The 21,174-nt window shown below is 43.5% G+C and overlaps 1 protein-coding gene across 2 annotated transcripts in view; it reads left to right on the top strand.

The window, feature by feature from the left end:
* The window catches only part of DPP6 (dipeptidyl peptidase like 6), a 778,185-nt gene that overhangs the window by 558,247 nt on the left and 198,764 nt on the right, over positions 1-21,174 (top strand). For both annotated transcript variants that reach the window (XM_065883771.1, XM_065883772.1), the window contains exon 7: positions 2,133-2,214. In XM_065883771.1, coding sequence (XP_065739843.1) covers positions 2,133-2,214 — 82 coding nt within the window. The remainder of the gene's footprint in view (positions 1-2,132; positions 2,215-21,174) is intronic.

Consider the following 21,174-nt stretch of genomic DNA (forward strand, 5'->3'; position numbering starts at 1 on the left):
GAGAGAGCAACATGTGAGCCCACTGGGTGGGCTTGTTGTTACTGGTGGTTATTGGATCTGGTCTTCTCTATGAACAGAGCAAGGACATGTATGTACGTGTACTAACCTGTGGACTCACATATCTGGATTTTGGATCTATCTGTATGTATGTGTATGGATGTATAGGTGAGAAATGATATCAGTGTAGTTTCAATTTGTATTTCTCTAATTTTGCCTGTGTTTGAGTACTTTTTAATACATTTGAGGACCATTTTTCTGTATTTGTGAATTATCTGTTCATGTGTTTTTCTTATTTTTTTGTTTTGGTCTTTTATAACCTCCATATTTTAGAGTTACTTATGTAATAGGGATATTAGCCATTTTTCCATGGTATTTGTTATTAATATTTTCTTCCAATTTTCTATTGTTTGTGGGTTTTTGTCATGCAAAACATTTTTAATTTTTTTTTTTTTTTTTTTTTTGCGGTATGCGGGCCTCTCACTGTTGTGGCCTCTCCCGTTGTGGAGCACAGGCTCTGGATGCGCAGGCTCAGTGGCCATGGCTCACAGGCCCAGCCGCTCCATGGCATGCGGGATCTTCCCGGACCGGGGCACGAACCCATGTCCCCTGCATCAGCAGGCAGACTCTCAACCACTGCGCCACCAGGGAAGCCCCATTTTTAATTTTTATGTTAAGTCTACCCCTCTTTTATTTTATCACTTCTGGATTTTGAGTCATCCTTAGAAAGCCTTTCCCTCCACAAGGTTAGAGAGGAAATCACCTATGTTTACGAAAATACTTTGAAATATTAAAAACATACAAATGGTAGGATTTGTTAAAATTATTTGGAAGCTGGAATGTTAGACGCCCTTCCTCTAATAACTGCCTGGGGACCAGCCTTCCCAGCCAACTCCTCTTGTCATGGTCACCCCTTACTCCATACCTTATCACCCACCTTCAGGCTTCCCTGGTTTCTCCAGACCCATCTCCATGCCATCTAAAACTACCCTGGGGCTTTGCAGACTATCTTGTCTTCCCTGACACTTTTTACTCTGAAATGTATTCTGCCTTGCCCTGATAGTATTGTTAAACATTTACGTTAGAATTTTCTACTGATTTAAGCTCTGAATCAGCACGTCCTTACCCGTTTCACCTCCCTTCCCTTCTTGCTTCATCTTGGTTCAAGCAACTCCTAAAATTCACCAAAGACCACTCAACCCTAGTCTCTCTGTAGTTGAATGAGCACATTCATAGCTGTGTCTTCTGCACAAGAAGCACCATAGCCGGGTGGTAGGGAGCTCCCCTGACAGAGCCTGGCCTCTCCAGCAGGACACAGGGAGAGGCAGCATCCGAAAGAAACACAGACGTCAGTCTTTCCTACACGGGAGCACAGTGGTAGCTACAAGATATGCTGAAATATGTGATATCTATAAAAGTGTTGTTTTCTTTTTCGTTATGACTTTTATTCATTATTACTTTTATTTAAGTACATAGACAGGATTTTTTTTAGCATGGTGTTTTGCATATCAGTAAATTAAGAATGAAAAGCGTAAGTGATGTTTGAAAGAAAAAAATCCTTCTCCCATGCTTCCTCTCACTCCCTCTCACCTCAGTGTCTCTCTGTCTCTCTGTCCCTCCCTCCCTCCCTTCTTATCAACACAAACCAAAGGGTGGACTCTGTCCTGAGACCACCGGTTTTAAAAGGTCAGAATGACCTGCTTGGGAAAAAACCTATCTGCCAGGAAAGCCAACGATGGAAATACGAGTTGTGGGGACTTATTACTGCATAGCTATGCGCTTTCATTTTTAATTTTGACTGTTATGGATATTTTAAAAGCTGATCTACAGACCTCTCTGCATGTTCTCTCTTGATGAATATTTACTATTGAAGTTAAGCAGTGATGGACCTATTGCAGGTTCATGTAAATTTTATATGCATATATAAATATATATAAATATATAATTTTATCTATCTATGTGTTTATCTGAAGAAATCTAATGGAGGCTGAAATGAGACATTTTATTTAATAACACAAGCTCCTGAAATTGATTCAGTGGAAGAAAAAGGAGTACGTTTCAGCTGGAGGATAATATTACAGCATCTTAAATGCTTGTTTCCCACCATTTTTCTTTGCTTGTTTGTTTTCTTTCAGGGATCCTCAAAGTCTAGATCCACCAGAAGTCAGCAACGCAAAACTTCAGTATGCAGGATGGGGCCCCAAGGGTCAACAGCTGGTAAGCACGTCGCTTTCAGTGACCAACTTTCTGTGTTGAAGTTTCCGTTTTATACACTGAATGTATCTCACTATACTCAGAATCTGTATTTGTGTGAATTTAAGTTTTGAAAAAGTCCCCAGAACATCTGCAGATGTAAATGGCCATTTCTTTCGCTTGAGAACAGTCTTGCAATTGGGAGAGCATATGCCTTGGTTCTGGTACCCTGTATCCTTAAAGCAGTCCCTGACTGGAGCTGTGTGTGTATGGACTATAGACGTACTGTGAATCTGAGATACACCTCGTCAGAGGGCCGCAGATGGGAGCGATCAGAATCATGGAGTCGTGAAGGGTCCTTCTGCTTTGCTCTTGGAGCTCTGGCTCTTTTCTTTGGCAGGTTTTATGAGAAAAGTAGATGTGCTGGCCATGGTAGAGCCGGGCTCCCTGCAAGTAGCATCTGCGGAATCCTCCACAGCTAGTGTGGCCCTCTCTGCGTTACCCTGACCATCTTCATGGATTCCCACTCAAACTGGCAAAGCTAAGATGTTTCAAGAAACTGAATGGCCAGGATGGTGTAGTGAAAAGGGGTCTGAGCAACCGGTTAGAAGACAAAGGTTCTAACCCTGGGTGTTCACAAGCTGGCTGCCAGGCTGCTGTCACCTGGCCCAGCTACTGAGTGAAAAATCTGGATGAGGTGACCTTGCAGGTTTGTCCCAACTCCAGCGTTACATTTGTCTTAAACCGGATGATAGTTGTCAGTTCCGTTCAGGAGGTTGCAGAAAGTGTCTGCGGTTTGAAGGTCAGGTGGCATGGGGGCTGATCATGTCCCCATTTTCTCCTACGTCTTTAAGCTGATTAACAAAGCTGCATTTTAAAAGCTTTCTTTTCCCAGAAAAAGCGCAGAAAATGATCATTTTTTAAAATCTTGGGGCAAGATTCTATTGGATAGGCTGCCTGCTGTCTTAGGAATTAAAACAGTCCTGCTTTCCCCAATAGTACAATTATTTTTTCTTGGTTTCGTATTAATTCCATTGCCTCAAACCGATCTGAAGCAACAGGAGGGTATCGGCCACGAGGCTGCTTTAGCTGTTACCCCGGTGTTCCTGGTGCTGCGCACTTCGTGAGCAGAGGTTTCGAAAGGCACATGTGAGGATCTAAGCCAGTGACAGCAGGCCAGCAGGGTGCTGCGGGCTGACTCGGCAGGATGACAGCAGTCCATCAACGCAGTCAGAACCAGGAGAGAAGAGTCATCATTGCTCAAAGGCGCTAACTCTTACCCGAGGAAAAACTACAATTCCACAGGAGACTGTAGAAGACCTAAGTGTTTAAGACTCACGTGACTGATCTGATAGCTAAGTCCCTCTGAAAATCAACGATGGAAAACGTTTCTGGGAAGCAAATCTTTCCCACATCCGTCAAGTTATTCCGTAAACGTGACACTGCACCTCCATAGCGGGCTCTCCCCTTTCTCCTTGGTCCTTTGGGGGCCCACGGCACCACTCGGGGCGGGGGCGGGCACGGGGAATGGGCACCTTACTGAGTGGCCATCGTCCAGCCGTTTTATCGTCATCCGGAAAAGAACATCAGGACCCGGGCACTGTTGGGTTGTCTTCCTGCCTGCGCAGTGATTCTCACTAAACCTGCAGGCTCACGTGGGCCCGTGGGGGAGGCCGGATGCTATAACAAGGTCGTGCCCCCTAGGCCTGCCTTCTGGAAAGGACTTGCAATTTAAGGAAAAATCAACCCACAGCTGCAAAAGGAGGTGGTGTGTATTGCATCCATGCACACGCACACACACACGCCTTAGGATTCTGTCCGGAATGCGGCGCAGCTGGGGCCCTGAGCTCATCATTCTCTGGGCAGCTTACTCATTGGCCAGTCCCTCCCCTGCCTGAAGCCACCGCTGCCTCCTGTAAACTGACTTTACACTCATGCCAGGCTTCCCAGTGGACGGGGCTGGGTTAAGTGATTACAGAAGTTAGTATATTCATCTCTTAAAGAATAACCGGCAGCATAAGCAGGCATCACATTCTCTGAGAAAGCTCCCCTGCCCGCACGGCCGGGTGGCACCTCCGGAGCCCACGTGTCACCGTGCGATCTCCTGTCACACAGTTTCCTGCCCACACATCTCTCTGCGGTGAGGCGGCCTTTGGTCTAAGCCTCGAGCACTTTTCGTCTGTGTGTTCTGAGTGCCTAGCTCAACACCTGGCGCTGAGGAAATATCTCTTGAGGTCAAAAGTGAATGCGTGAATGGACGGGTTAATAATCAGCTGATACATTCTTGTGGTCCTCAACCACTTAAACATAAAGTAATCGGGTGGACACAAGTAGCCAGAATCTGCGTGTACGTTTAGGATGTTACTGACGGGGAGGGAAGTTCGGCTTCCTTTCTGTGCAAGGAAGCAAAGGTTCGGTTAAGTAGTAATTGCCAGTATTTGAGCTTAGTACCAGAAGTACTCATGTGCTCATGGAATTTTTGAGTTTTTAAACTTTTTTAACTTTGCAGTTTTTATTATACTGTTCTTGTACTGAGTCTAGTAGGCAGTTCAGCTCATCACTGAGAAACTATCCTATAGCTTGGAGCAGGGGTCAGCAAACTTTTCCCATAAGGGGCCAGGTAGTAAATGTTTTAGGGGAGCAAATGCCCTCTTGGCCATCCTTACCTGGGGAGGCCTGACCCCTGGGACCAGCACCCAGTTGACCAGTACTCCCAGTGGGCACTCTTGCCAAAGAAAATTCAAAACCCACAAGCAGGCCTTGTAAACACTAACGAATCTCATTGCCATTTTATTTTAAAAAGTAGATATTGCTCCCCAAAGGAAATCGACTCTAATTTCAATGAGTAATTCTCCTTCGGGAGCAGAGAACACAGCTGTGGTTAAAGTTCACCAGAGAACTTTCCCAGCATCGCCACCTCCTCGTGAGGAGGGGTCTCAGCGATACATTTGGGTCGGGAACCCCATAAACCACAGGAAGATGACACTGGGCACCAGGAGGGGCTTAAAGGCATTTTCTCCAATGCTTCGACGTGGCCTCCAATTAGTGGCTCTTACCTTTTAGGGTAGATTTTGTTAGACCTTCAATCACATCGTAGGTCATGAACACTGCCAGGAACACTGGTCTCTGCACTGTTAGAGGGGAGGGAAAACCTTGACCTTGGGGAGGCCTCCATTCTGCCGGAAAGTCACTTCTGAAATGGTGCTGGTCTGTGGTCTTGGTTGTTCAAGACGGATAACCAGGTTGTTTCCAGAATTCAACATCATCTACTGAAAGCCTAGAGATAGGAAAATGGATTTGGATAGATTAAATGGGATTAAGTGAGAAAATACATGTAAAACTTTGAACAGATTCCTCCCCCTTGCTTCCCCTTTCTCCCATTCTTTATGCGGTCAGTATACGTAGTGATTTACACTAAAACATAGACTATATCAAAATTTCTCTCCATACTGTATCATTCTCCAGGTGTCCTCTGCAGACGAGTCTCTGCCTAAGTTGAGAACGTCTCTGAGTTCTTTGATCTTTTCATGAAGCCCTGCCCCCGTGCGTGTTTGTCTATTTATGTGAGGTTTTGTCTCTGCTGACCTAGAATATGATCAGATTATCCTTTCATTTCCTTGCATGTCATCTCTGCTAGAGACATTTAGTAAAAACACACAAACACTGAGGGCAGCTGCAGTGGCCTTCCTTGTGTTTACAGCTGACGGCGTTTGAGTTCAGGCCTCTTCAGGGCACCTTGCGGGCTAACACACCAGCACAGGGAACTTGGTGAATTTGTCGCATAGCAATGTTTTCTTTAAGAACCACGTGACGTGGGAACTTCTGCAATCGCGACTGCACAGCATTAGACAACATTAAGAATTTGAGGCTGGAGTCTGTGCAGGTCCACTTGGTGGATCAGAAACAAAGAGACTGGGCCTCTCTTTGCTTGGCCTGCTCCCAGGATGGGGACAAATGAACAATAAGCCAGTCGGAAAGTCTTCAGAATTGCAAAGTGAAGAGCGAGCAGAGGGGTTGGTGAGGGAACCTGGTGGCAGACAGGGCTGGCGCTGTCCTTGGGGAGCGGATGGGGTTGGGGATGTGGCAGCCCAATGGAAGAAAACTAAGGAGTGCTCAGGGCTCTGCATCCCCACTCAGAAGAGGAAGCTGACTTACCCATCATCGCCCAGGGCGGGAGGCTATGGTACGGATGACAGTGAGCTACTGCTCTGTGTCTCCCTGGAGACCAGAGAACAAAGTGAAGCATGTTTACCAAAGTTGGGATTCACCTTGACTTCACGATGACATGGCTTGTTAGACCCTAGGATACTTTTCCAGGCAAAATCATGGATAGAATAATTTATCCAGGAGAGGCAAGGAGTCTTTGTTTAACAAAGTTGCTTTTTTTCACGAACGGTTCAGATATCAGCTCTCCTGACAAGGTCTCAGGGCAGTGGGGACTGGACTCCTAAGCATTTGCCCATAGCCCCAGAACTCTCGGGGGGTGACAGATGTGGGCTGTCAGCCAGCTAAACGTGAAGGACCTGGCAGGCCAGTCCTTTTGTGTATGCACAGTTTGGACGCTCATCTGTTTACTGAACACTCCCCGTGTCCTGGACCCTCTGCCAGATCCTGGAGCTGCAGAAGGGAGGCATGGTTCTTTCCTCACCGACTTCCGCTTCTGATGGAAGGTGCCTCTGTCACCACAGTCAACAGCTCTTGGCAACCATGATTGCTTCGTGTTGCGCGGTCGCCCTCAGAAATGTTCCCCGCCCTGTCTCTGTCCACTCCGCCCGGACTTAGTGTCCTGTCCACAGCGGGAGCTGCAGGAGGTCGGTAGCTGCCCAAGCCTCTTGGACCCTCCAGTCTGGATAAAATGATTCCGCTGGAACAAAGCCCTCCCAGGTCTCTCCCTGCTCAGCCAGGACACTGAAGTCCGGGCCTCCTCCCAGGAGTGAACTACGTCACCTGCTGTCCTGTTGATTCTCTCCAGCCCCACACGTCCATCGGGCTTTCCTCCCCGAGTTCCAGCCGCCTTTCCTCATGGAAATCTTTACACCTGTGTTCTCCGAGTTACCTGGTGGAGACAGCTTTGCAGAGTCTTGGGCCGGGCTGTACCTTAGTGATGATTACACTTCTTAGGCCTGGGATGTAACAGCTGTGACTCTAAAGGCCTGAGTCCGCTCTAAGGAAAGTAAGCTTTAAAAGTGAACTTCTTAGGAGCCCTTTTGTGTCAGTGCTCTTTTCCCACCTACTTAACAACATCATTTTATCAAAGGAGGTTATTTTTCTTTCTAACGTGTCACCAGCAGAAAAAAAAAAAAAGAAAGCGAGGGTCTTACTTCACCTGTTCACTGGCACCAACTCATGCTTCTTCCTCCCAGATGGCATCACGGTATGCTTCTGTGGGTCAGTGGAAGGTTCAGGAAAATCCAGGCGGAAGGTTTTTGCACTCCCACTGGGTCACTTCATAGCATTCGAGTTCCCACTTTAAAGAAAACAAAATTTTATTTTTATTTTTTTTCCTCTAAATACAACCTTTATTATGATCCTTAAATTTTTGATGAAGTATTTTCATTTTCACTTCCTTCCAAACCATTTGTAATTTCAGATTTGATTTCTTTTTTTTGTTTTGTTTGTTTGTTTTTTGTGGTACGCGGGCCCTCACCGCTGTGGCCTCTCCCGTTGTGGAGCACAGGCTCCAGATGCACAGGCTCAGCAGCCATGGATCACGGGCCTAGCCGTTCCGCGGCATGTGGGATCCTCCCACACTGGGGCACGAACCCGTGTCCCCTGCGTTGGCAAGCGGACTCTCCACCACTGCGCCACCAGGAAGCCCCTGATTTCTTTTTTGATCCAAGGTATTTTATTAATTATAATTTCAATCTGTTTAAAAAACTACTTATTCCTAGCTTTATTTTAATCATAGAGCATACCCTATACAGTTTCTTTAGCCAAGTATATAATTAATTCTTGTAAACAAACATTCTACGGATATATATACACGATGTATTTTTCCATTTAAAAACTATAAAATTGTATTATTCAGTTCTTTTTTGTAGATCCTCATTTTTGATCTAACACAGCTGTCTAATTCTGAAATAGGCAGAATAAAGGTTACCAATATATTTGTGTTTTAATTAAATTTTAATTGCTTTTCTGTGTATTTTTGCTTTATATTCAGTTGCTATGCATTTCGATGCATGAAGGCTTATGACAGGTATATGTTTATTCTGTCTAGTATTTTTAACCTAGATTCATTATCTGATTTTATTTTTTTAATTTGAAAACGAATTTTTAAAAATAGCTCATTACCGTTGTAAAAATTCATGCTACTGAAATGTCAATAATTCAGCATAAGATACTAAATGAAGAAGTTGTTCTTGAAAACACTTCGTCAAATGGAATAAATGGCAGAGAGAATAGACGCGAGGATTGGAGTGCACTTGCCTCTTGCCCCTCTCAGGTGTGGGTGCCTGCAGAGGGCTTGGCAGCCGTGGGGAAGACCTCAGCTCTCAGAGTGACAGCCAAGTGCAGGTAGAAGGGCCCAGTGGGTGGCGCTCACCCTGCAACACTGAGCTCAAAGGATGGGCAGGTGTAGCCAGGACACCTTCCACTACACCAGGAGTCCAGGAACCAACCCAGATTTGAACCTAGAAGCCTTGAGCTAGCATCACAACCACCTCATCCGTCTCAGAATCTGAAGGCCCCCATCTTAAGCCTTAAAAGGAGAAGGAAGTTTTATTTAATTTGTTTCGGTTTTCAAAACCAAAACATTAATTATTAGTTATTATTTCATTAATAATAAAAACATTGGAGCCGGAGGGTCATATTCGGATCTTGCTGCTGGCACGTGCTAAAGGCATGGTCTGGATTAAAATACTTAACTTCTCAAGACCTCAGTTTCCTCATCTGTAAAATGGAGATAACAGTGCATATCTTGTAGGGGTCACCATATGGATTAAGTTAATCTGTTTAAAGTACGTGGAATGGAACCTGGTATGAAGAAAGTGCTCGCTGAGGGATGGCATTTATTGTTGTTCTTGCTGTTAGGGTTATTACGTGGCTTAACCAAAATGTAGAGAATGAGAACAAAATATGAATTTCATCAGATGAGAGTCTGGTATGTGTAGGAAGTTGAGTGGGGCTGCGTTTGATAGAGCGGGGCGATGCCAGCTATAACGGAGGGTCTGGGTGGGGGGCCACGGGCTGTCTCTTCCGCGACTCTTCTCCGACTCGTAGCGGGGAGGGAAGCCGTTCGCCAGATGCACCATCAACTCCTATGCCTCTAAGCCTTTGGCTCCACGTCGGTTTTCAAACGTGTCTCTTTAGAAAAGACCGTTATCAGGTGACAGTTCCCCTGCGCTGATGCCACCGCAGGATTATCCCTGGAGGAACAGAGAGAATAGTTCCTTATAAGAAGCCTGGGCAGTATATGTGTATATAAGTCCATCCCACTCTCTCTCTTCGTCCCAGCTTACCCTTCCCCCTCCCCGTGTCCTCAAGTCCATTCTCTACGTCTGCGTCTTTATTCCTGTCCTGCCCCTAGGTTCTTCAGAACCATTTTTTTAAAAATTCCATATATATGTGTTAGCATACGGTATTTGTTTTTCTCTTTCTGACTTCACTCTAAATAGATAGCTAGTGGGAAGCAGCCGCATAGCACAGGGAGATCGGCTCGGTGCTTTGTGACCGCCTAGAGGGGTGGGATAGGGAGGATGGGAGGGAGATGCAAGAGGGAGGAGATATGGAGATATATTTATATGTATATGTATCGCTGATTCACTTTGTTATAAAGCAGAAACTAACACACCATTGTAAAGCAATTATACTCCAATAAAGATGTTAAAAAATAAATAAATAAAATATGTCCTACAAAATAAAATAAAATAAAATAAATAAGAAGCCTGGGCAGTCAATGCCCAGAACATACTCATCCTCTAACTGGAAGCTAGTTTCCTTGGACCATAATCTCCCCGCCCTTCCCCCCACCCCACCCTCTGCTCCCTGGTGACCACCGTTCCACTCTCGGTTGCCATGAGTTCGGATTTTTTAGATTCCACATATAAATGAGATCATACAATATTTGTCTTTCTGTCTGACTTATGAAATGCTAATTAAGTGAGTGGAAGGAGGTAATCGTTTTGCAGTAGAGAAGTGTATCAATCAATGTGCTGTACACCTTAAATTTACCCAGTGATACATGTCAGTTACATCTCAGTAAAGCGGAGGCGGGGGCAGGCGGGAATCCCACAAGCCTGTGGGACCTCCTGTCTCCTTCTCCCTCCTGTAAACCAGAGTCCCCAGCCCCGGGACCTCCAGCTGGTCGCTGTTCTCCAGTCCTTACCAGCAGCCACAGCGAACTGAGCAGAAATGGATGAGCTGCCTCCCCCAGGTCACAGCCCCCAAGGGCATTACTGCTCACCCAGTTCTGAAAACAAAGGGGGCAGGGAGCGTTTCATCCACGTTGACAAGTCCGACGAGGGGAGAAAGATTGATCTTTCCAGCAAGAGAAGATTATTTAATGAAATGTCATAGACATGGGGAGAACCAGACTGAAGTGACACCCCATTAATAACTTATAAAAGTCTCTAATCAGTTTGGGTTAGTTTGGTATTCATTGTAAAAACATTCATCATGGGCACTGAAGTCCATGACAGCAGCCAAGAAATTAATGCCTGGGGATGGAAGTCGCCTTATGTCCTCAAATAACGGATGGAGCCGGTTCAGTCCGTGATTTACTAGCTCTGCCAAGGGTACCCTTCAAATTTAAGGCAACGTGTTATCACTTCATGGCTCTGTGGGACTCAGTCACTTCAATATTTACTTGCACTCAAGTAAATAAGCTGAGTTTTCAGCAAATAACCTGGATGGATGGGGCGGAGCTTCCCGATGATCACAGTCAGAGAACCAGGACGATTAGGAAGTGGTTGCCAGGGTTTTCCCTTTGACCAGCAGGTTCTCTGGAGATACAGGGGTTTCCAAACACAAAGGCAGCTTCGCCACTGGGGCGTTAGAGAGGAAGTGAGGGAAGCAGTGCAATTAGTAGATTATGACTCAGTGCGGATTCTTTTTAACTTCTGTCATGCTGTGTGAATATGGGGGGCATGAGAGAGAATTCATTCTCAAGACAGTATGAAAATATGTAGTAAGAGTCATAAAGACATTCCCGTACTTTAGCACAGAAACCCCTGTTAAAGAGAAGCCAAAAGCTACATAAACAAAGACATTCGTAATGCTTTTATCTATAATAATGATTTTAAAGGCTGGAAATATCCTACGTGTTTATAGGAGAGCAATTTGGTAAAGTGTGGTACATTGACAGGATGAGCCATTATACAACCATCAAAAAGCAGCAGGTAGACTGTATAGGAACAGGGGAAATATACCATCTACTAAATAAGATTAGAACTAAATGTAAGCTGTTTGGTATATATTTGCATATGGGGAAGGATAACTCTTTGGGCCTGGCCAGACTATGGGCATTTTACCCACTTCTAAAAGTTTCTTGGATGAGCAACATTACATATTCATTAAAAATTGGAAAGAAAGTGTATTGTCAAGGGCAAGGTTTAGGAATTCCACTCAGTAGACGTGTGTTCCAGCCAAGGGGGGTGGGGGTCAAGCGTGGTGGTGTTTGCAAATTAGTCCTTGGGACGAGGGTGCCTTCAGTCCCACTGGGTTCAAAGCACTGTGCAGGCGCCCTTTCCCCCGGGCTCTGCTGCAAACCCTCAGGAGGGATTTTCCAGAATTGACTTGTAAGCCAAAAGCAATTAAGAAAAGGTGGACTCAGGGTTGAAAACCGGTCCTGACCTAGTTGTGCTCGTAGGTCTGTGAAGATAAACCATGTTCTCTTCCTCATCAGGGCTTCCCTAATGCGATCGTGGGAGCAGTGTATTATTTTTTTATAAAGAATCTAATTTTGAAGGGTGCCCACATCAGCCTTGAGAATATTAGGTTAGAGAATGTCAGGATAATCTATCAAATAGAATTAAAAAGCAGGACCAGAGTTCTACATTAAGAAAGAGTGCATTTAATGATAGATTCCTTAGATAATGTAACAAGACAGTTATAAATTAAAATAACCTTTTTAGACATTAGGACGTGGGGTGGAGGCCACAGTTCCATTTGCAGCCATGGACAAACCCATCATTTCCCATTATGTGCAGAACAGGTTCTGGACATTTAGATACTCCTTGCCAGGAGCCTTGGGGGTGATCTACACTATCTGTGCTGCCAAGAATCTCTTTAGTGTCTGTAATGGACTTACAGGATATTTTGCGGACTTCTCCCGTTTGGGTGGAGGGAACACCTCTCTCTCATGATTCCTGAAGTGTCTCACGATTGGAAAATATCAAAGTAGTGGCTCCGTCTCTTTGTCTCCATAAAATAACCATGACTTGTTGTTTCTCTAAACTGCTGTGATATTGTCAGCCCTACTTATTGTGGCAGTTAGTCAGCTTCCTCGTTTTATTATTCAGCTATTTCACTTGTGAATAACTTTATTTCCCAGACCACATGTAAGCTCTTCAAGGACAAAGAATGTTTTTCATTACATTTCGATCTTCCCCAGCCCAAGGCTCCACTGAGCAGAGTCCAGCTTCTCAGCAAATACCTGGTAAATGAGTGGTATCCCAGAGGGAAGATAAACTTAAATGTCAGATTTATGGACACAAGGTCCAAAATTCATGGAAATAGAAACACTTGATGTTGCAAATTAAAAATTTTAAGATTTAGCAACTTGTCTGATGCTTTAGACCGTGAACAGTTCAGACTGTGATCAATACACGGAAAGAATGCTGGATTTTTGAGTAAGACTTTTTTTTTTATAAAATGTTTGCTGTGCTTTGAAAGATCTCAAAACAAATATGTGAATTTTCACTATTAAAACTTGTCAAGAAGGACAGGCTGGACTGAGTGTCTTGACCAAAGAGTGGGAACTCTTTGATTTTCCCCAGGAATTTCAGAGTACAAACGCACCCCTTCCTGTCCCAGCAAGATGCAGGTGATTTCATTCTGTTTGCTATCAGAGGGGACAATCAGACCTCACTGATGTGTGTCCTCACTCATCCTCTGGTTACTGCGTCTGGGTTGGTGAACAGCACAGAGACACGCAGGGCACCAGACAGAACATGTTTAGCTCACGTGAAACAAGATGCTTCTAAGAACTTTATCAACATCTTGGTCGGTTATGTGGGAATGATTCTTCCTGCCTTTTCTTCAAAACAGACCTCCCAGCACTCCTTTATAACACCATGTCAACCCTTACTGATTATTAGAAATCAGTTATAAGTTTTGGAAAGTCACAATACTTCATTTTTTTTAAAGAACCCTTCTCGATACCAGTGTCTTCTTTCTGCCCTTTGACACGGTTATTCCCACAATCCACGAGGCTTTATTTTAGTCGCCTGACTCCTGGGGAATGCGGGCGTCTCCTTATGACAGAACAAAGATGCGAGTGATCGTAATTAATCCATGAGTCAGTTTAAAAAAACAGACCTGGTTTTATGTATTTTACAGTGTGTTTATTTCATGTATATAGTGGCTGAAATTTAGTTCAGTTCAGTCATTTCCATTTATAAAGGATAATTAGCAAGTTTGTGAATTGATTTTTCTGTTTGTTCTTCAATTTGAAAACCTAATCATTTGTCTGACTGGTTTTAGTTTTTACCATAATGGCTTTGATGGCCATTAACAGCTGGAATTATGTTTTAATGTCCTCAGCTGGGCTTGGTTTAATAAGTGTAAATCACACATGTTGGTAAGCCAAGGCTAGGCCAATACTTTTATCTGACATCTCCCCAGCCCCGGTCTCACCGGAGTCCTTTCCCACGTGAGCAGTGCCTGCCCCGAACTTACCCAGACTAAGAATCTGGACTCACCATTGTTTCTGCCAAGCCTGCTGTGGCTACACTTGCAGTAATTGCTACTCAGTAAAGGGACCACCATCTCTTCCGCTGCCCAAGTCAGAAACCTGGCATCCGTGACTCCTCTGCCGTCCTCATCCCCAACTTGACCCATCAACAAGCCCTGTGAATTCTACTGTCTTGGTACTACTAGGCCCTATCCTGTCCCCTCCATTCCCATCATCACCTCCCACTGGACCCCTGTGATAGCTGCTGGCTTGGCCTCCTGCCCCGAGTCTACCCTGCTCCAGAACGTTCTGTAACTGAGTGATCATGTCGAACTCCTATGTAAAATCCTTCCCCTGCTGCATTGCCTTTAGGGGAAAGCCCAGACCCCTTAACGCTCCTGAGGTGCTGCCCCTGACACTGGTCTCCCCATCCCAGGCTGAGGACCAGTCATAATGAACACTCTGCAACTCCCCAAACGTCCCAGACCCTCTGCCCTCTGCACATGTATCCACACTGTCCCTGCACTCTAGAACACATTGCTAATCCCGCCCTTCACCCCGACCCCGAGCTCCTTTGCCTGGTGAAAGCCACCTTCTGGCCTCAGGAAGTATTCCCAGACCCTCACCCACAGCCGTGATTGGGCTGGAGACCCTCCGCTCATTCCCCTCCCCCGCTCATCATTCTGTGTGTCAGCTCCTTAAGAATAGGTACCTTCTCCTCTTCACTAATGTATCCTCAGCCCTGAAGTGCAGACTTGACTGTTCGTAAGCACTGAATGAGTACGCAAGGGCTGAATGAGGGACTTGATCCATTAAGTCATGTTATTGTTTTTATTGCAGTATAGTTGATTTACAACATTGTGTTAGTTTCCCGTGTACAGCAAAGTGATTCTGTTATACATGTATATACATTTTCATTTTCATATTTTTTTCCATTATGGTTTATCACAGGATACTGAATATAGTTCCCTTCGCCCTACAGTAGGTCCTTGTTGTTCATCCATTCTAAATATAATAGTTTGCATCTGCTAATCCCAAACTCCCAATTTATCCCTCCCCCATCCCCTTCCCCTTTGGTAACTATAAGTTTGTTTTCTATGTCTGAGTCTGTTTCGTAAATAAGTTCATTTGTGTCATATTTTAGATTCCACAGATAAGTGATATCATATGATATTTGTCTTTCTCTGTCTGACTTCCTTCACATAGTGTGATAATCTCTGGGTCCATCCATGTTGCTGCAAATGGCATTATTTCATTCTTTTTTATGGCTGAGTAATATTCCATTATATTGGGTTGGCCAAAACATTCGTTCAGGTTTTTCTGTAACATCTTATGGACAAACCCGAATGAAATTTTTGGCCAACCCAGTGTGTATGTGCCACACCTTTGTCCATTCCTCTTTATCCATTCCTCCAATATCTGGACGTTTAGGTTGCTTCCATGTCCTGGCTATTGTAAATAGTGCTGCTCTGAACATAGGCGTGCATGTATCTTTTTGAGTTAGAGTTTTCATCTTTGATATGTGGCCAGGGGTAGGATTGCTGGATAATATGGCATCTCTGTTTTTAGTTTTTGAAGGAACCTCTGTACTCTTCTCCATAGTGGCTACAACAATTTGCATTCCCACCAGTAGTGTAAGAGAGTTCCCTTTTCTCCACACCCTCTCCAGCATTTACTGTTTGTGGACTTTTTAATGATGGCCATTCTGACCGGTGTGAGGTGGCACCTCATTATAGTTTTGATTTGCATTTCTCGAATAAGCGATGTTGAACATCTTTTCATGTACCTTTTGACCATCTGTGTGTCTTCTTTGGAGAAATGTCTATTTAGGTCTTCTGCCTATTTCTTTCTTTTTTTTTTTTTTTTTTTTTTTTTTTTTGCGGTACGCGGGCCTCTCACTGTTGTGGCCTCTCCCGTTGCAGAGCACAGGCTCCGGACGCGCAGGCTCAGCAGCCATGGCTCACGGGCCCAGCCGCTCTGCGGCATGCGGGATCTTCCCGGACCGGGGCACGAACCTGCGTCCCCTGCATCGGCAGGCGGACTCTCAACCACTGCGCCACCAAGGAATCCCTGCCCATTTCTTGATGGGGTTGTTTCGTTTTTTTGTTATTGAGTTGTATGAGCTGTTGTGTATTTTGGAAATTAAATCCTTGTCGGTTACATCGTTTGCAGATATTTTCTCCCGGGTCCGTAGGTTGTCTTTTCATTTTGCTTCTGGTTTCCTTTGCTGTGCAGAAGCTTATAAGTTTGATTAGGTCCCGTTTGTTTATTTTTGCTACTTAAGGCATATTGTTTACCCAAAGTGGAAATCAGTTACCTTTTCTGATATAAGCATAAACCTGAGGTGCATTTGTCATATTTTTCCTGTATTTTCACCTGTTGTAACTGGCCTTCCATCTTAGGCCATAACTTGTAACATACCTCCCTTAAATCTTAACCTTTGCAGCCTCCAAATGAGTTATAATTACCCATGACGTGACGTTCAAGCTCAGGCTCAGGGAGCTTCCAGCAAATTTCCAGATTAAAAAAAAATTATTATTGCATGTGCATGTACTTATTTCATTAAACTAATTTTCTCCATGGCCATACAAGCTCATATTTTCTAAATTCGCTGAGAAATGTGTATGTTTAACAGAATTTGAATCATTAAGATGTGCTCTGAAGTCACTGCTCTCTATTTCCTGTGATTCTAATCACCCCAGGACAAGGTTCGTGGTGGACTTGCTTAGTGAATTCTGTCTTTTAAATTTCCTGTTATTGCATTACAAGATTAACTGACTCCAAAATCTTCCTATCAAAAGGCAGAGAATAATAAAAGCATAAATTCATCAGTCAGTGGAAAAGTAAACTATCAATTCTAGGCTGATGAAACATAACAGAACCTCACTGTAGCACATCTCATTGTTCTGTGGCCTCTGCCATCTCCCCACATCCCTGTTGAATCGTATCTGAACAGTAAATCAGTGTCATAACAAAGCAGCCTATCAAGCAGCTGGTAGGCCTGCCTTTCGTCTCCTGTGTCATAAGGAAATGTGCCAGTGTTTTTGTAATTTCCCAGTGAGGTGGCAGAGTCTGTAAATCCTTTCTTCCAACAACCCTACAATTTTATTGGCCAAGCGTTCAACGGCCTGGTACACATTTAATGAAAACAAAGGGTTATTGTGGTAGGTGATTGTTTGAACTAGTGGTTCTTAGCTACTCTTTGACTTTTGTAAAGACCAGTGCCTGGGCTCCATGCCCAGGGATTCTGGTGTGTTTGCACCAGGCAGGGCTTGGGCACTGCTAAATATCAAAGCTCCCAGGAACTTCTCATGTGCAGCCAGATTTGAGCATCACGGGTTCAGATGTCGGCAGGCTGGGTGGGGACTGCATGGTCTCTTTAATTACTCTGAAGCCTCGTGGACACCGTGCCAACTTCACAAAAAAACAAAGAATCTGTGAGATTGTTTTTAATCACCAGGCCTATAGCAAAGGAGTGTGTTGCATATAAAATCTCCAGTCATTAGAACATTCCCAGTGAAACCTTCACTTCCTGATGTCGGTGGTCGCTCATCGGGTCAGTGGGCACATCCAGGCAGATGCTGACTGCACTGCAGGTTGCCTTGGTCCTGGCCAATCAATTCAATTCAAAGTTAAGATCAGGATGTTACAAAATTATTGCTTTCTTTTTCTTCTAGCTCTGGGTGAGGAGTCGTTGCCCACATTGATAGACATTTTATGCAATGTTAATAATTTTTTTGTGATTCTCTCCAATCAAATCTATAAACAATAAAGTCTACTAAAAAGACAGCCATAACTAGCAAAAGTGCTAGATTTCAGACAGCAAGTTGTCACTACGTGGCTGCTTGGGTTGGGACATAACAGCTAATAATAAAGCAACCCTCTATTTAGGGCTTCCAAGGCACCAATTACCAAGACAGGCATTTCACATATATTGTCTCTTTTGTTCACCGTATCTCCATTTAACAGTGAGAAAATTGAAGTTCAGAAAATGTAAGTTGTTTCTCCCAAGATGACGTATTAATGATGATATCAGAACAGAAACCCAAGTCCTGCTTTTTTCTCTGCACCAAACTGTATGTCTGGGTTCAGTGTCTTCAGCTGAAAAACCAGAATGACTTATCTTGAGACCAAATGAGTTCATGTCTGTGAAAAGTCTTTGAAAATGCCTTAAATGCCCTGAAAATGCAAAGTGTTATTACTGGGAATGATGACATTTGTATTCAAGGCCACCCATATGAAACATTTTTGCAATATCAAGAAACTGGCTGTCTTCTGATACAGCCGCTGGTGTAGTTAATCTAACACACTTATCTTTCTCCCTACTCGCCTCCTAAAAGGAAATGAAACATTGACCTAACTGTGATATTTCGTCTGAAATCTCTGCAGCTTCCATAAATGAGCTGTCAGGGCCCCAGAGCAGGCACTAAACCCCAACCGGAATAAAATGCTCCTTCTGTAAGAGATGGATCATTAGTCCAGTGGGACGTACCCACACTTGAGTGATGTGCAAAGCCTTTTTAGAGGGTTAAACAAATAAAACTCTGAGTGCCCCCTTCCCTGGGGGTGACCTAAACATTTTTTTTTTAGTTTTCTACCTTTAACTATTTTATGTTTCAGATGCATTTTTATATCTTAATGAAATACTTTGTAAAGGCAAAGAATATATATGAAGTGTGAAGAATAATAAAATGAAGACCCACACACCGTCCACTCAGCATGGAACATGGAACATGGTCTCACTCCCCTCCCCCACCTGACAAGCAGACTCTGAATTTTCTTTACTCTTTCCTCCTATTTTTTTAAATAAATTTATTCTATTTACTTATTTTTGGCTGCATTGGGTCTTCGTTGCTGCGCACGGGCTTTCTCTAGTTGTGGCGAGCAGGGGCTACTCTTCGTTGCAGTGCGTGGCCTTCTCATTGTGGTGGCTTCTCTTGTTGTGGAGCGCGGGCTCTAGGGTGCATGGGCTTCGGTAGTTGCAGCACGTGTAGTTGTGGCTCACAGACTCTAGAGCACAGGCTCAGTAGTTGTGGCACATGAGCTTAGCTGCTCCGTGGCACGTGGGATCTTCTGGGACCAGGGCTCGAACCCATGTCCCCTGCATTGGCAGGCGGACTCTTAACTACTGTGCCACCAGGGAAGCCCTCCTGCTATTTTTTGAAAAGTTTTACCACATGCTGATGAATCCCTAACAATAGATCAGTTATGGTTTTAACTTTAAATAACTGTTGGCATACCTTGTATGTACTCCTGTTCCTTGCTTTCTGCACTCAACACCGTTCGTGATATTTGTAGATACTTGTGATACATGTAGCTGTAATTGAACATTTTTCAATGCGACTTGGTTGTCCATTGTACAAATATGTCCCAATGAGTTTATGCAGTCCCCTGCCCATGGATATGCAGTTCATTTCTAGTTAGTTTAAAATTTTTTTTAGTTTTAAGTACATGTTGCTTATTTCCTGGTACACGTGCCAAAGTTTCTGTGGGTTTTAATTTGCATATAATTGATTACTAATGAGGTCGAACATTTTTTTACAGGTGTAATTATTGTTTATATTACATCTTCTATAAAATGCTTGTTCGTGCCTTACCTATTTTGCTTTTGGGTCACGTGTCCCTTTCTTATTGATATGTATATTTTCTTTATGTAGTGTTTTTTTACAAAATTTATATGCAGAAATCTGTTGTGTTTCTTTTTTTATTGAAGTAGAGTTGATTTACAATGTTGTGTTAGTTTCAGGTATACAGCAAAGTGATTCAGTTATATATATATATGTATAATAAATACATATATATGTATTCTTTTTCAGATTCTTTTCCATTATGATTTATCACAAAATATTTTTTTTAATTAATTAATTTTTGCTGGGTTGGGTCTTCGTTTCTGTGCGAGGGCTTTCTCTAGTTGTGGCAAGCAGGGGCCACTCTTCATCGCGGTGCGTGGGCCTCTCACTATCGCGGCCTCTCTTGTTGCGGAGCACAGGCTTCAGATGCGCAGGCTCAGTAGTTGTGGCTCACGGGCCTAGTTGCTCCACAGCATATGGGATCCTCCCAGACCAGGGCTCGAACCCGTGTCCCCTGCATTAGCAGGCAGATTCTCAACCACTGCGCCACCAGGGAAGCCCCTATCACAGAATATTGAATATAGTTCCCTGTGCTATACAGTGGGTCCTTGTCCTTATATATTCCAAAATCTAATTATTTTTCCATTTTATTATTGCCAGTATTTTCTTGCACTTTACAGCTTGCCTTTTCACTATCATTTTGATATTTTTTTGATAGGAAAAGATGTTAATTTCAATGAGATAAAATTTATTCACTTATGGTTTGCATTTTTTATGTTTCTTTGAAGAGATTTTTCCTACCCTGAGAACATATCCTCCTACATGTCTTCTAACATTTTTGTAATTTCATCTTTCAAAATAAGTCTTTAATCCACCTAAAATTGACTTGGGAGTTGGGTGTGAAGTGGACTTACAATTATTTTTCCATAGGAATAATCACTGTCCCAGAACCATTTATTGAAAAAATCTTCCTTTCCTCACCGATCTTCAGGGCTGCCTCTACCATTTATCCACTTTCCTGTATGTGTAGGTTTGGTTTCAGACTCTCTGCTATGTCCCACTGGTCTTTTGTCTATTGATGTTACAGAACCACACATTTTTAATTATCATAGCTTTATAATAGGTATGACATCATACCTGTTGGCAGTTGGTATTGTTACATCTATTGTACTAGATGCACATGTTGCTCTTGGGGCGTGTCTTGGCTATCTTGGGTAGTGTGTGTGTTAGTTTTTTTTTTAACATCTTTATTGGAGTATAATTGCTTTACAGTGGTGTGTTAGTTTGTGCTTTATGTGTGTGTTCTTTTAAAAACACTTTTGGGCGATTAGTCAGAGCTGCAGTAAATCTACACACCAGTTATGGGAGGGCTTATAAACTTCAGCTGTTGGACCTTCCAATACATGGTATAGTTGACTATTTACTTTTTAAAAACATGTCTTTCACTACTAAAGTCAATCTTCTCTAATAAATTTCATGCAAATATTTGGCTTAAATGTATTCCTAGGTATTAGAATATTTTGGGAACTATTGCATGTATTTCTTTTTTTTAATATAATTTTTCTAATTTATATATGCAAG

This window comes from Phocoena phocoena, chromosome 9 (assembly GCF_963924675.1).
Source record: "Phocoena phocoena chromosome 9, mPhoPho1.1, whole genome shotgun sequence".
Classification (NCBI taxonomy): Eukaryota; Metazoa; Chordata; class Mammalia; order Artiodactyla; family Phocoenidae; genus Phocoena; species Phocoena phocoena.